The sequence below is a fragment of the Podarcis raffonei genome, chromosome 5 (genome assembly GCF_027172205.1).
Source record: "Podarcis raffonei isolate rPodRaf1 chromosome 5, rPodRaf1.pri, whole genome shotgun sequence".
Classification (NCBI taxonomy): Eukaryota; Metazoa; Chordata; class Lepidosauria; order Squamata; family Lacertidae; genus Podarcis; species Podarcis raffonei.
This window is the reverse complement of record NC_070606.1, coordinates 49,775,853-49,788,542: the sequence shown is the minus strand read 5'-3', so window position 1 is coordinate 49,788,542 and position 12,690 is coordinate 49,775,853. Positions and strand designations below refer to the sequence as shown.

Here is a 12,690-nt window from a genome sequence, read left to right as displayed (position 1 = left end):
CACTACAAAAGGTTCTGGAAGGCTGTCATGGTTTAAAAGAAAAGTGTATATGACTGACTCAAGTTTTTTATAAAATGGCAAAACAATGTGTTATTATTATTAATTTCCTACGCTTCCTTCAAGGAACATAGGGAAATGTAGAGAAAACAGAAAACACAGGCTGGATCAAGATATCTCTGAGGTATTGACGGTCGAGTGGGAATTTGAATCCAGGACTCCTCGATCCTGGCTTGACATTCTAACTTAGGAGTGGGGAACCTCTGGCCCAGCACTTCTCCCCATTTATTACTATTATTATTTATTAGACTTATATACCACCCTCCATTAGGGCCGCGGGTGGCACTGTGGGTTAAACCACAGAGCCTAGGACCTGCCGATCACAAGGTTGGCGGTTCAAATCCCCGCGATGGGGTGAGCTCCCGCTGCTCGATCCCTGCTCCTGCCAATCTAGCAGTTCGAAAGCACATCAAAAGTGCAAGTAGATAAATAGGTATCGCTCCAGTGGGAAGGTAAACGGTATTTCCGTGGGCTGCTCTAGTTCGCCAGAAGCGGCTTAGTCATGCTGGCCACATGACTCAGAAGCTGTACGCTAGCTCCCTCGGTCAATAAAACGAGATGAGCACCGCAACCCCAGAGTCGGCCACGACTGGACCTAATGGTCAGGGGTCCCTTTACCTTTAACCACCCTTCATTATAAGATCTCAGGATGGTTCACAAGAGTAAGAATAAGGTAAGAGCACAAATAAAAGTTAAAACAAAGCAACCAAACCACACTCATCTCCCCCACCCCTGACATCATGTCAGGTGTGAAGAAGGTGGTGATGTGGCTAAAAAGGAACAATCAGGAGCTTAAAGTGAGCTCCCAATTTTTCCACTGAGGGAGCAAGACATCCCACCACGACTAGCTGATGGGTGTGTGAAGTGTACCATGCTCCAATAGCACCAAGCAATTTGCACTGAAAGCCCTGCTAAAAAAAGAATGGGGAAGCTCCATTTCAGCAGTGTTTTCAACACAAAATGTTTGGTGCTACTAAAACAGCAAAGCCTCTTGTGCTGTGGTTTCCTAAAAACACAAACAACCCATTGGATTATGAGTGCTTGGGAAGCTCTGCACAACAAACTTTGGGAGTGGATGGGGCAACTAATCACATGGCATCATAAAGACACTGCCTGCCTAAAAATGGACTCTGGGAATGGGGGGTCAGATAAGGATCTGGTCCACCAGGCCAAAAAAAAAAAAAAATTCCAACCACTATGCTACACTTGATATATTTACAATTAGCTTCAGTATCTACTTCATGTTTACTATGCTATGAAATTAGAGGACAATATTATAAAAAGCTCCTAAGACTCAACGAACCACCAGATAAATGTGCAAAATGGGCCAAATGGTCAACACGGTATTATAATCTAGTGTTGCACTGGTCTAACAAGCTAACTTATATCACATCAACAGAATGTAACTTTAATTGGGAACATACAACGTGAAAAATTAACAATTCTGATGTACAGAGCTCTAAAGTTTCTTGATTTCCCCACGCTTTTCAATCACTAATCTTGTTGTATCTCTGCTGGTTCCTTTTAATGTTTTGATACTGCCAATAATTATTGTTTTATTGTATTTGTATTTTGTGTTTTATTGTATTGTTCTTTGATGGTATTTTATTTACTAGCCTGAACATTTTAAACTGAACGGCACGCTGCAGCTTGAGTGGGACCTGGAATTATTTATCTCTCAAGCTTTCCTAAAAACATCACCCACCTGTCAGCTGTTTCCAAAAACCTTTGCACCTAATATTTGGTGATAAGCTGCTTGAACAGGATTGCTGCTGGTACATTACTGATGTGCCCCATTTGCCTTTACCTTACAGTGTAGTCAATATACGCTGCTCTGTGAGCTTTTGCAACCACGCATTTCTATAAGGTAAGAGCGAAAAGATAACAGGCTGGAAGCAATGAGCAAGAGTCTGTTGAAGTTTCTTACATCAAACAGCATCAACAATTTTCACTTACCACTTTCATCCGCAGAACCAACAGACTCAAGCTGACGTCTGAAGAGGTATGCATTGGCAACTGTGCCCGATTTAATTTTTTCCGAAGTCACCTGGGGCCCAGTTAAATCGGACATTGAATGAGCTGAAGATAGTCGCTGAGGTCCCAACAGGAAAGGCTTTTTTGGTTTAGATTTTAACTGTATTTCACCAAGGGAAGTTACAGTGTTAGTTTCTGGTATGTGACTGCTTGGAATGATTGCAGAGGATGTATCCAAAAATGTTCCATCAGTCTTCCGACCCTTCATTTTGTCCTTTAGTTTAGCAAATGGAGATTTAGTTTTGTCCTTCATTGAAAGGTCAAACATGCTTGCTGTCATATTGTTCCTCATAAACTGAATATTGACCTTTATTTCTCCTCTGTCTTTAGTTCTCTTTCCTTGTTTGGACTCCAGGCTAAACCACCTTCAAGATAAGATAACAACACACTGTAAGTTGTGTAACATTGTATGAAAAAAAATTTTTTATTTAAACTGCTGCTTTTAAGAACAAATAATCCAAGAAATAAAAATTGCCTGCAACCAGAGATTTGGGCTGGTGTTTTAAATGTATGTATTTCATAATAAGAAAAGCTGCCTTAAATCAGGGAAGAACACCTGACTACCAGTAAGGTCTATGCTGCCTAGCAGCAATATGGGGGGGGGGGATTCATCGCATTACCCTATATAGATATGGATATATACTGTATAAACAGCATTTGCATTACCTACTACTTGATCTTTTTTTAACTGAGATGCCAGGGACTGAAACCAGGACCTTCTGCATGAAAAGCATGAGATCTACCATTCATCCTCCTGCAAAATTCAGTTAAAATGAAGCCCATGTAGACGAATACAGAAAACAAAAATTCACTTGTCCAGAGCCATGTATTTGGAAAGGTACAAAAAAGAATTAAGACTTCTTTTTTAAAACAAACAACCAAATAAACCACCCTATGATACAATTTGATGAAATGTTACTTTATGAACAATTTTTTTTTCCAAATAAACACTGCAGTTGTAAAAGGCCCATAAGAAAATAACTAAATTTGTAATGTGAAAATCAAAAGTGATTAAAACTAATGTATCTTCCATTATGCTTCCTTTAATGCAACACATAAATGAAAGTATCAATGTTAAATTTAGGAAATGATCCTTAAACCAGCCAAAGGCCAGCTGAGGGAATGTAGGAAGTGATGTCAAGTGCTGCTTTGCTAATGGAGAGGGAAGTCTTGCAGCGCTGGAGTCCTGCTCCCCGAGCACCCATGGAAAGCTCAGCAGGCGCAGATGTTCTGCTGCACCAAATGCCAAAACTGGGCTTGTCAGGAGTGGGCAAGGATCCACCGGATCCTATGTGAGTAGTTCTTCCCCTGACATCCTCCCAAAGAGAAGCCTTCAAATAGACCAGCCCGAGAGATGGAACAGTATATTCCCTCCCACTGACTACAGTTTGCGGGGTGGGGAGAGAAAAAATAATGGGACAAAAAAGATAATGAAAATCATCCTGCACCTCAATCCCTGCTGGAGTGAATTGGCAGGGCTCAGGAAGTAGCGGTGGCTCTGCCACAGAATCTCACCACAAGGATTGCCAAATTTGTTCTGCCTGATGCTTACAGAGATTTAAGAGTTTCCCCAAATACAGGGATTAGAAAATATATCAAAATGCCCTCAAAAGTACAGTAGTTCAATGCTTTTGTTTACTCCTGCTGTGATACTGATCCAAACCAAATACAAAATGCTTTCCACTGAGAAATGCCAACCGGGTATAATATGAACCAGGCTGTGCCACTTACTATTCAAATGAGATATCTTATCTCTTAGATTGCTGTAAAAAAATTAATAATAATAAATTCCATTCTTTCTGGGAATGGACTGAATGAGGCATCACCCCGATCACCTAACAAAAGTGGTACAGCCTTATTCATTCCTTAACTCTCTTGACAAGAAGAATGAGAAGAATGAGTTCGCCCAAGCCCTGCAGCAGGTTACGATTTCTCCCCAGGAAGTAACTAGCAAATAGGCCTTACGCCAGCACATATTGCCATGCTCAACTTCTAATCATGAAAGAGGCAATATGAATAGCTCGGGTGTTCTTGGTATAACAAAACTAGGACTGTAAATAAAGCCTTGAAGACCACCACCTGCTCCAAATCTCAACTAGCCGTTCCAATAACCCCTTACTCCTTTTCTTTAAAAAGCTAATGATTTTTCACACTCATGAAAGGGAGAGCCATTCTGGAATAAAAATATTTATGTGCTAAGCTATATTAGCTATTGTTTTAGTTTCTTATATCTTGTGCCAGAATGAAGATATTAAAATATACGACAGAGGCCCTCTCATAACACCACTGCTTCAGGAAACTTCGCTGCCTTTATTTTTAAAGGCATATGTTTGTTTTAAGGTGCAACCACCAGCAACTTAAAAAGTGTTACGTGCAGCAGGCTATTAGTTTGTGGCTTAGTACATGGTTAAAGTCACTATGGGCTGGCATACACACTTCTCTCTGTTAAAAGAAAGAAAGCCCTTGCATGTTGCATGCGCTGAAGCTTTCCTAGAAATTCTAGATCAGCTGTTAGCCTTCATTTTTCTTACAAGAAAAAACACACATGGGGGAATTGCTGACAAGGTTCAGCATTGTGCAGAATATTAAATATCTTTTTTTGTAATACTCTAGTGACTCTGAAGTCTGTCTCTTGGAGAACCATATGTACAGCTGTGTTGGAAGGAGGAAGCTATTAAATATATTAAAAACTAGAAATATTACCAATAAAGGCACTTCATCAAATATGTGGATCTCATTTACCCACAAACTAAGCAATGTTCAGGTTACATCAACTTTAAAAAGTCACTTTGGATATAAGGCTCTGGGTCTGCTAAATGCATCTGAAAGCAAAAAACCACTATTTAATAAAATTTGTATTTATCATCAGTTTTGAAAGAAATCAAAATTATATTGTTAGGTATCAACTTTTGTTTTAAAACTATGGGGTCACAGCTATGCGTCCTTAATTTTAATTTAAATAACTGAAATTTTACTCTGTATTTCCATAATTGTGTTTTTTTTCCAGGCAACACACACACACAATTCAGCCATATACCATTTGAAAAAGCAATAGGCTACCTGCCTCCCAGTTGTGCTGGCAAGTTTCTAAACATCACAGTGATAACATTTCCCTAATTTTTCCACCCCTGAACAAAGAGCATCTTCCATCTCTGCAGTGCATTCCTGATAGTAATGCCACACTATTATGTTGTCCTATCTCACATTTCCGAAATCACTACGTACAGAATATTCAATTTCAGTAGTACCTTACTGAAGCTATAGTTCTTGTAAACAGCAATATGCAGACTGAAAATGGATATGTATACAGTCATACCTCGGGTTACGAACACTGCAGGTTGCGCGTTTACGGGTTGCGGACCGTGCCAAACCCGGAAGTACCAGAACAGGTTACTTCTGGGTTTTGGCGCTTGCGCATGCACAGAAGACCAAATCACGTCATGCGCCTGCGCAGACGCGGCGCTGCGGGTTGCAAACATGCCTCCTGCACGGATCATGTTCGCAACCCGAGGTATAACTTGTATAGGTAGATTTCTGGGCCAACTCATAGCCCTTTCCATGTTACAAAAGTCAGAACTGGACATTCCAAATAGCAGTTAAAAACAACACAATCTCGCCCCTATTTTCAATGCTACAGCAAGAGTATTCCAGATCTTGAGTTAGTAACTCTAAAGCCCATATGCTGAAGTTCCTAAAATATGCATAGTCATGGGTCAAGATTGCACTGCCATACACACTCCAGAGCCCGGGATTTCACATTTGCATAGGAAGCTTACTCAAGCAGAGTCTCAAACATATAGATTAGAACTGTGCAAACTGTACACCACAATATCAAGCAATATGCATTGAAGTTTGGGTCAACAGACACTGGCTTCTCTGTGTACATGTGTACACATGTACACATGGCTTCTATGCGTTCTATGTATACATCTTACACAAATGTAAAAGCCAATATGCAAGAAGCAGAAGTTTGTGGCTAATATTTTGTCCCAACACAACAAACAGGAGACATAGCCTTACTGAAAAGAGAACAGGCTGCTTTTTCATTCTTTTCCCCCTCTATCTCTTTTCGTCTATTTTGTATGCTATGTGCACTTCAGCACTAGAAAGTGGAACTTCTTGGATGGGCACTGTATAAGAAGGTGACAAGTAGCCTTCCTGGGTTTTCATTATGCTTGAAATTGCAGGTGGGGGAGGAAGTGTATGATTGTAGTACCATGAGGAGTATTCAGCCACCAAGAGCAAAGAATAATTTGAAAACTCTTTATTAAAGGTATTTCTTAATGGCACACTCATTAAGGCAAGAAATGGGAAAACAGCTTGTGAATGGTTTCAAATGATGGCACAGATACTAGCCAAGAGATACTCCTAATACTGATGCAATCGTGGAACAAACGGAACTCCAAACTGCAATGTGGGGAGTACAGTGGTAGGCAGAGGCGCATCACCTTTCTCCAACAACAAAATATTGTTTATTGCTTGGCAAAAGCAATTTCTCTTTAATAAATGCACTTATTGGTGTAAAAGAATAAAAGGCATGCAGATGCTTCTGCAACTACAAGTAACAATTTCACATTTATTTTGTAATAAACACTTAACTGAAACAGCACTATGACTGCTGCAGTGTGTACGCTTAGGCATAAATCTTAAATTCACATAGGATCATAGAATTGTAGATAGGAAGGCATCATAAGGGTCACCTAGTCTAACCCAGAAAATGCAGGAATCTCAACTAAAGCCTACATGACAGATGGCCACCCAACCTCTGCTTAAAAACCTCCAATGAAGGAGAGAGTCCATCACCTCCAGAGGGAGGGTGTCCAAGGTGAGGGCATGGAATGAATTTTGTAGCTCCAGAGACACAGCATGGCCCCTGACAGTCCTGCTCTCTTGTGTCACGTTCCTCCAGGGGTCCATCTCCTGAATCACTTTCCCGCCTGCCACTGGATAGCGCTGCCTCAGAGTAAGTCCCATTGAACTCAATGGAAACTACTTTCAAATGCAAGTGCACAGGAATGCACTTCAGAAGTTGCAAAATTGGAATTTACAGTCTCTAACACTGAAGAAGTTCACATACAACAACAATTTATTATTTATATCCCACCCATCCGACTGGGTTTCCCCAGCCACTCTGGGAGGCTCCCAACAAATTAAAAACAGAATAAAACATCAAACATTAAAAACTTCCCTAAACAGGGCTGCTACAAAACAAGCAGATTAAAAATGCAAATTATAAATATACAGGCAATTCCTGATTTAGGTGCATCCTACATGTGTGCAATCGTGCACATGCGCACAGTCTGGAAGTTTTTAGATATTTCTATCCCACCTTTCCTCCAAGAAGCTCAAGTGTCAAGGTGGGAGTCAGGAACTGGTCAGCAATAACTCACAAGGTGTCAATGAAGTTAATTTTTTACTCAAGGAAACAAAACAGCTCAGGCTTATTGAGCAAAGCAACTCTTCCCAGCAGGTCTTGCCCCATGGGGGAATTGCAACTGAAGGTCCACAGCTTCCTAAGTCTCCTCCTCTCCCACGTCCTTCCTAAGCAATCTGAGGCACCAATGTCTAGCCTGTCTCTGTTCCACCCTCTTTGTGGGTTCTGAGAGACCAGCAGGGAGGGGACCTGATCACAGTCAAGCTTTACTTGTCAGTTTATTTCAACATGTTTATAAAATGTAGGGTTGCCATATTTCAAAAAGTGAAAATCCAGGCACAAAAGTTATTGAGCATTGTTGGCAGAGTTGTTGAACTTTGTTTTTTTTTTTTTTGCAAGATTTCAAAAGAAGCAGCAGCTTTTAAGCTGCTTTTAAGGAAATTTGACAAAATCTACACTTCCGACATGGGTTGCCATATATATGTTTGGATACTGATTCTGCTAGCCAAATCCCAGCAATGTCCAGGAAATTCTGGATGTTTGGCAACCCTAATATAATGGATCTGGTGATGTTGCAATCAGTGAATCACTTCCCTGTAATGAATTCATTTGCATTTCAGAAACATTTCTGTTTGACTGACTACAAACGACATTTCATTATTTCTTCATCATGTCATTCCATTAGTCTTCCATTAACCATTTTTAGCAGTGATCTGTGAATAAGAAACTATTTAATGATCATTTTACCTTATTTTATCTTAGACTTTGAAGTGGTGGACATTTCAACCAGACATTCTATTTTGACATGGTGTCAAAATTTGAATAGTAAACATTATGAAACCTTTATGGTTCTCTTGCAATGCTCAAGGCCCAGAACTCTATCCTACAACGAACAGCATTGCAGTCAAGAGTCTTAGACACAATTCACTGCCTATTAAATAATAAATTATATATATAGGCTGTTTTGTAACATGTAACACATGAATGAGGGAGATGTTAAACACATGACAGCATTATGGGGACAGATATCTATTAGCAACAGTTAAGTGCAAAAAAAACACCCTGAAATAGTTAAGACTTCCAAGTTTGGAATCAAGGGTTAACTGGGAAAACTAGTATCTGAAGAAGTGTGCATGCACACGAACGCTCATACCAATAACAACCTTAGTTGGTCTCTAAGGTGCTACTGGAAGGATTTTTTTTATTTTGTTTCGACTACGGCAGACCAACACAGCTACCTACCTGTAACTAGGAAAACTTAGTTATTCTAAGATGTTATACCACCCCGATAAACCAAAAGCTGTATGACCGACACAAGTAGATAGCACACACTCATATTGCGTCTGCCATTATAAATTACAATACCAAAGCCTTCACTGGGAACAAATTGATTATTGTCCTAAGGGATAATGTAAAAGAGCACAGTACTGTACTGAAGCATGTAACGGTTCAGACATTCATGTGTTATGGAATAACAGAAGAACAACCAATATTATGAGTGAAAGAACAGAAGACAGAGTGAACCTACAAAACAGAGTAGGCCAAAATGGTGTACCATTTCTTTCAAATGGCTATTCCCAAAATAGCAAAGTTCATAGTATGGAGGTATACCAGTGGGATTTTCTTTCTTCTGCATTTCAGATTAGCATTTTGGTTTCATCCAAAGTGGAACTCCTGCACAGCTTGTTCTGTAACATCCAAATTCCTTCTGTTGACAGGCTAGCAATCCTCAGCCCCCAATTGACTGATGAGACCCTACCTACCATTTGGGAATAATTACTATGTATGACCACACATCAGTAATGAAGTGTGCATGTATAAATTTCAAAATCCTGAAAGGCTAGGTGCCCACGGGTAAGCACAAAATGATAATACAGTCATACACCTATTAATACTGCTCTGCATATAAACTGGTTTTTGGAGCATATGGGTAAACTTTAAAGCAAAAAAAGTTCCCAGCATATATAAGAAAATAACACTTACTCAGTTTTCCTTCTTAGTTTGTCCTCAAAGATATCATTCAGATTTATCGCCACTTGTCCCAGAAACTTATCAAGCCCAACAAGTGACCTGTGCATCACTATCAGGCAGAGGACGTATTTCTCAGGATTCCCTTCCATCAGCAATCCCGGCAACTCAAAGGAGGCCTCTTCTTTCCATACAGGATCCAGGGTCTTCTCTGCCACGGAAGTGGAGTATTTCTCCTTTCCCAACTGTATGATTGTGTATGTATCATTAGTGCCACTTTTGCCCTTCGGCTTCAGGTCTCTGGCCTGCAGGACTGTGACCTGCACGTGAGTTGGGAACCACTTTTGGGCTTGCTCAGCCAACATACTGTCGGCTGGGGTGGGGGGGGTCTTAAGCAGCAACAACGACACAGGTAACCTGTTCTACAGGCAGGTACACTTAATACTAAGGCAGCTCACTTTAGGCTGACAGACCTTTGAGGGCATACAGGCACAAGGGTCTCAACTGCTCCTTGGTCAGCTTCCTAACAACAAGTGGGGCAAGATTGTAGCTTCGATTATGCCCTCAGTATTCATTTGAACTGTTTCCCTCCCCCCCCCTCTTTCTAGCATCAGCCCTCTTTCCCTGCACTTGTGTTCAGGGCACAGCTTATATCTTAAGCCCCCTGCTCTGACTCTGGCGAGCGGGATTTCCACCTGCTACCCCCTTTGCTTTTTTAAAAGTGGCGGGGTGGAGGAGAGGGCAGAAAGCAGCACTGCAGGATTTAAAGAAGCAGGGAGAAAGTCCCCAAGGGAAACTTCTCCCTCCCTAGCAAACACCCTCTGCGCTTCCCCCACAGCCTCGGGGACGAACCCAGTGCCCTAGGAGTGGGGCGGGGAAACCCCAAGAGAGCGGCATTTAAAAACAACCATTGGGAGGTGGGCAAAGGGGGCTCCTCCTGAGGGAAACCTGCGCCCGCCCGGGCAAGGCTGCGCCAGGCCTGTCTCGCTGCTTGCGGTTCTCTAATGCCCCCCCCCTCACTGAAGCAGCTGGGAGAGCCTAGCCGGGGCAGAGGGAGAGGCAAAGCCGCCGCTTCCCGCCCACGGAGGCGTCGCTTGGGGCGAAGTAGCGGCGCGTCCTACCGCGGGAGCGAGAGGGAGAGACGCCCCGCCGGCCCCTCAGCGCTGCCCGGCCGCCTCCCCTGGGCAGAGGCTGCGAGGCCGCCGGGCCGAAGCCGCCACTTCCGCCTTCCCCATTGTTGCCTTGAGCCGGCGCCGCTGAGTGGGAGAGGACGAGCAGCGGCAGCAGCGCCGCCTCTTTCCCTGGGCGGTCAGAGGGCGGAGGGCAGGGTTCACACCGCCGCCGCCGCGCCTCTCCTCGCTACTCCCGCTTTGCCCTGCCCAGATGGCAGCTGCCTCCGCGCACGGGGTGGGGGTACTTTTATTTATTTATTCTCTCCCCCCCCCATATCCTTTCTCAAGGCATACAGAGGAAGGAGGACGGGGCTCCCCGGCAAGCGGTGCATTCCCCGCAAGGCACCGATGCGCCGAGATTGGGAGCGCGCAGCTAAGCACCCTTTGTAGGACATGTCTCTCTCTCTGCGCGCGTCTGGTGTGGCCTTTAAAGTCAGCTCTCCCCCCAGGACTGAGAGATCGGTCTTGCCTCTCTATGTACCCAGAGCGGGGTCTTTTTCTTAACACCGCCGTCGGATGGTGGGGCAGACGCGGGAAGCCTCCCGATGGGTGCCTATAGTCCTTTCGAGCCGATCGGTTTTGTACTTTTATGCCGCTATCCCGCGACCAGCTGCGTGCCCAAAGCGGCTTACTACACAGCAGACATCCCAGAACAGCAAAACGGAGAACGTTGGAAATAACAGATGTACAAAAGGCAGAACACGTCGGTAGTTTCGAAATAACTTGAAATTTAGCAAGCACAGAATGCTAATAGTGCTAGCACAGGACTCACACAATTTTGAGCTTTGATTCTCACAAAATCAACCCTGGTGGTTGAAGTCAATGGGTGATAGATAGAGCTAGACATGATGGGAATAGGTCCCTGAAACTAATGGTCTTAAAAGACCATTGATTTCTACTGGTCTACATTGTGTGTGAACAGATTTGTTTTAACACTCATTATTCAGTATGTTAAAACCATGACGTGTTTTCTGCCACAATAGAGCTGGGCGGTATTCTGCTAAATTTTACTCGGAGTGGATCCACTGAAATTAACATGACATAAGTTAGATCTTTTAATTTCAGTGCATCTACCCCGAGGAAAACTATCTCCTTAATTAATTAATTAATTAATTAATTATCTCCTTCAGTTCCAAAGAAACTCTTACTCGATTGCCCATAGATTAAAAATTACATTTCTATGGGTCATGAAGGGCTGAGAAACTAAAGTGAAAATGAGAGCCAAACCTGAATTGAAAGGTGGAGAAACTCCAAAGAGGAATCGTAGGGAATGGCCACCATTTAGGTATATGCAGTGACCATAGTGGAATGACCACAAGAACAATGAAGTAAAAGATCCCCAAAGTAGGAAAACAGCACAAAACAGAATGATGATTCTCACCATACAGGGAAAAAGTGGAATTAATGTACTGTACTGTTCTGAAGCAGAATTATAGTGCCACAATAATTCCACAAATGAAATAACAGCAATTAAGAATGGTAAATTCAGAGAAAAACTAGTTTTAGTATATTATAATTCCCCAAAATATGCAAGTCCACGAGTTTTAATGATAGTAGCATTTGTACCATATTATGGTTGCTGCATACTCCTTTCTCTCTGCCTTGCTCAGCACCTGAAAAAAGGAGATTCAAGCTGAGCTCCAAAACTTTGAATGATTGGTACTGTGTATTACAGGGATTATTCTGGGATAAAAGTGCTGCTAGGAGTGAGATGTTGGTGGCATAATCTTAACTTCTTAACGTTAGGCACAGAAACAGAATTACATTTTCTGGAACAGTATGACTATGGAATGGCAGTCCATAACACAGAATAGAATAATAAAGCCTGCTAATGCGTGTCAGGGTATAGAGAGGCTGGTATGACATTGTACAGAAAACAGGAATGTCACCTGACTAAATCATAGTTGACTAATCTGACTTATTTCATTTAAATGTATTATTGAATTAAAATTGTGTGTATCTGTGTAAAAGCAATAGCACTGAAGAAGAAGAAACATATTTTGTTTTTATTTAATGCATGTGATGTCACAGCAGGCACCATTGTTGGAAAAGTAGTTCTGCTGTGTTAAAGTGAAGGCATAATAT

The 12,690-nt window shown here is 42.2% G+C and overlaps 1 protein-coding gene across 1 annotated transcript in view; it reads right to left on the bottom strand.

Moving 5' to 3' along the window:
- The window catches only part of RAB11FIP2 (RAB11 family interacting protein 2), a 28,820-nt gene extending 18,384 nt beyond the window's left edge, over positions 1-10,436 (bottom strand). The window contains exons 1-2 of the mRNA XM_053389067.1: positions 9,449-10,436; positions 2,014-2,456 (exon numbers count right to left, since the gene is read on the bottom strand). Coding sequence (XP_053245042.1) covers positions 2,014-2,456; positions 9,449-9,798 — 793 coding nt within the window. The 5' untranslated portion in view covers positions 9,799-10,436. The remainder of the gene's footprint in view (positions 1-2,013; positions 2,457-9,448) is intronic.
- Between the last annotated feature and the right edge of the window lie 2,254 nt (positions 10,437-12,690).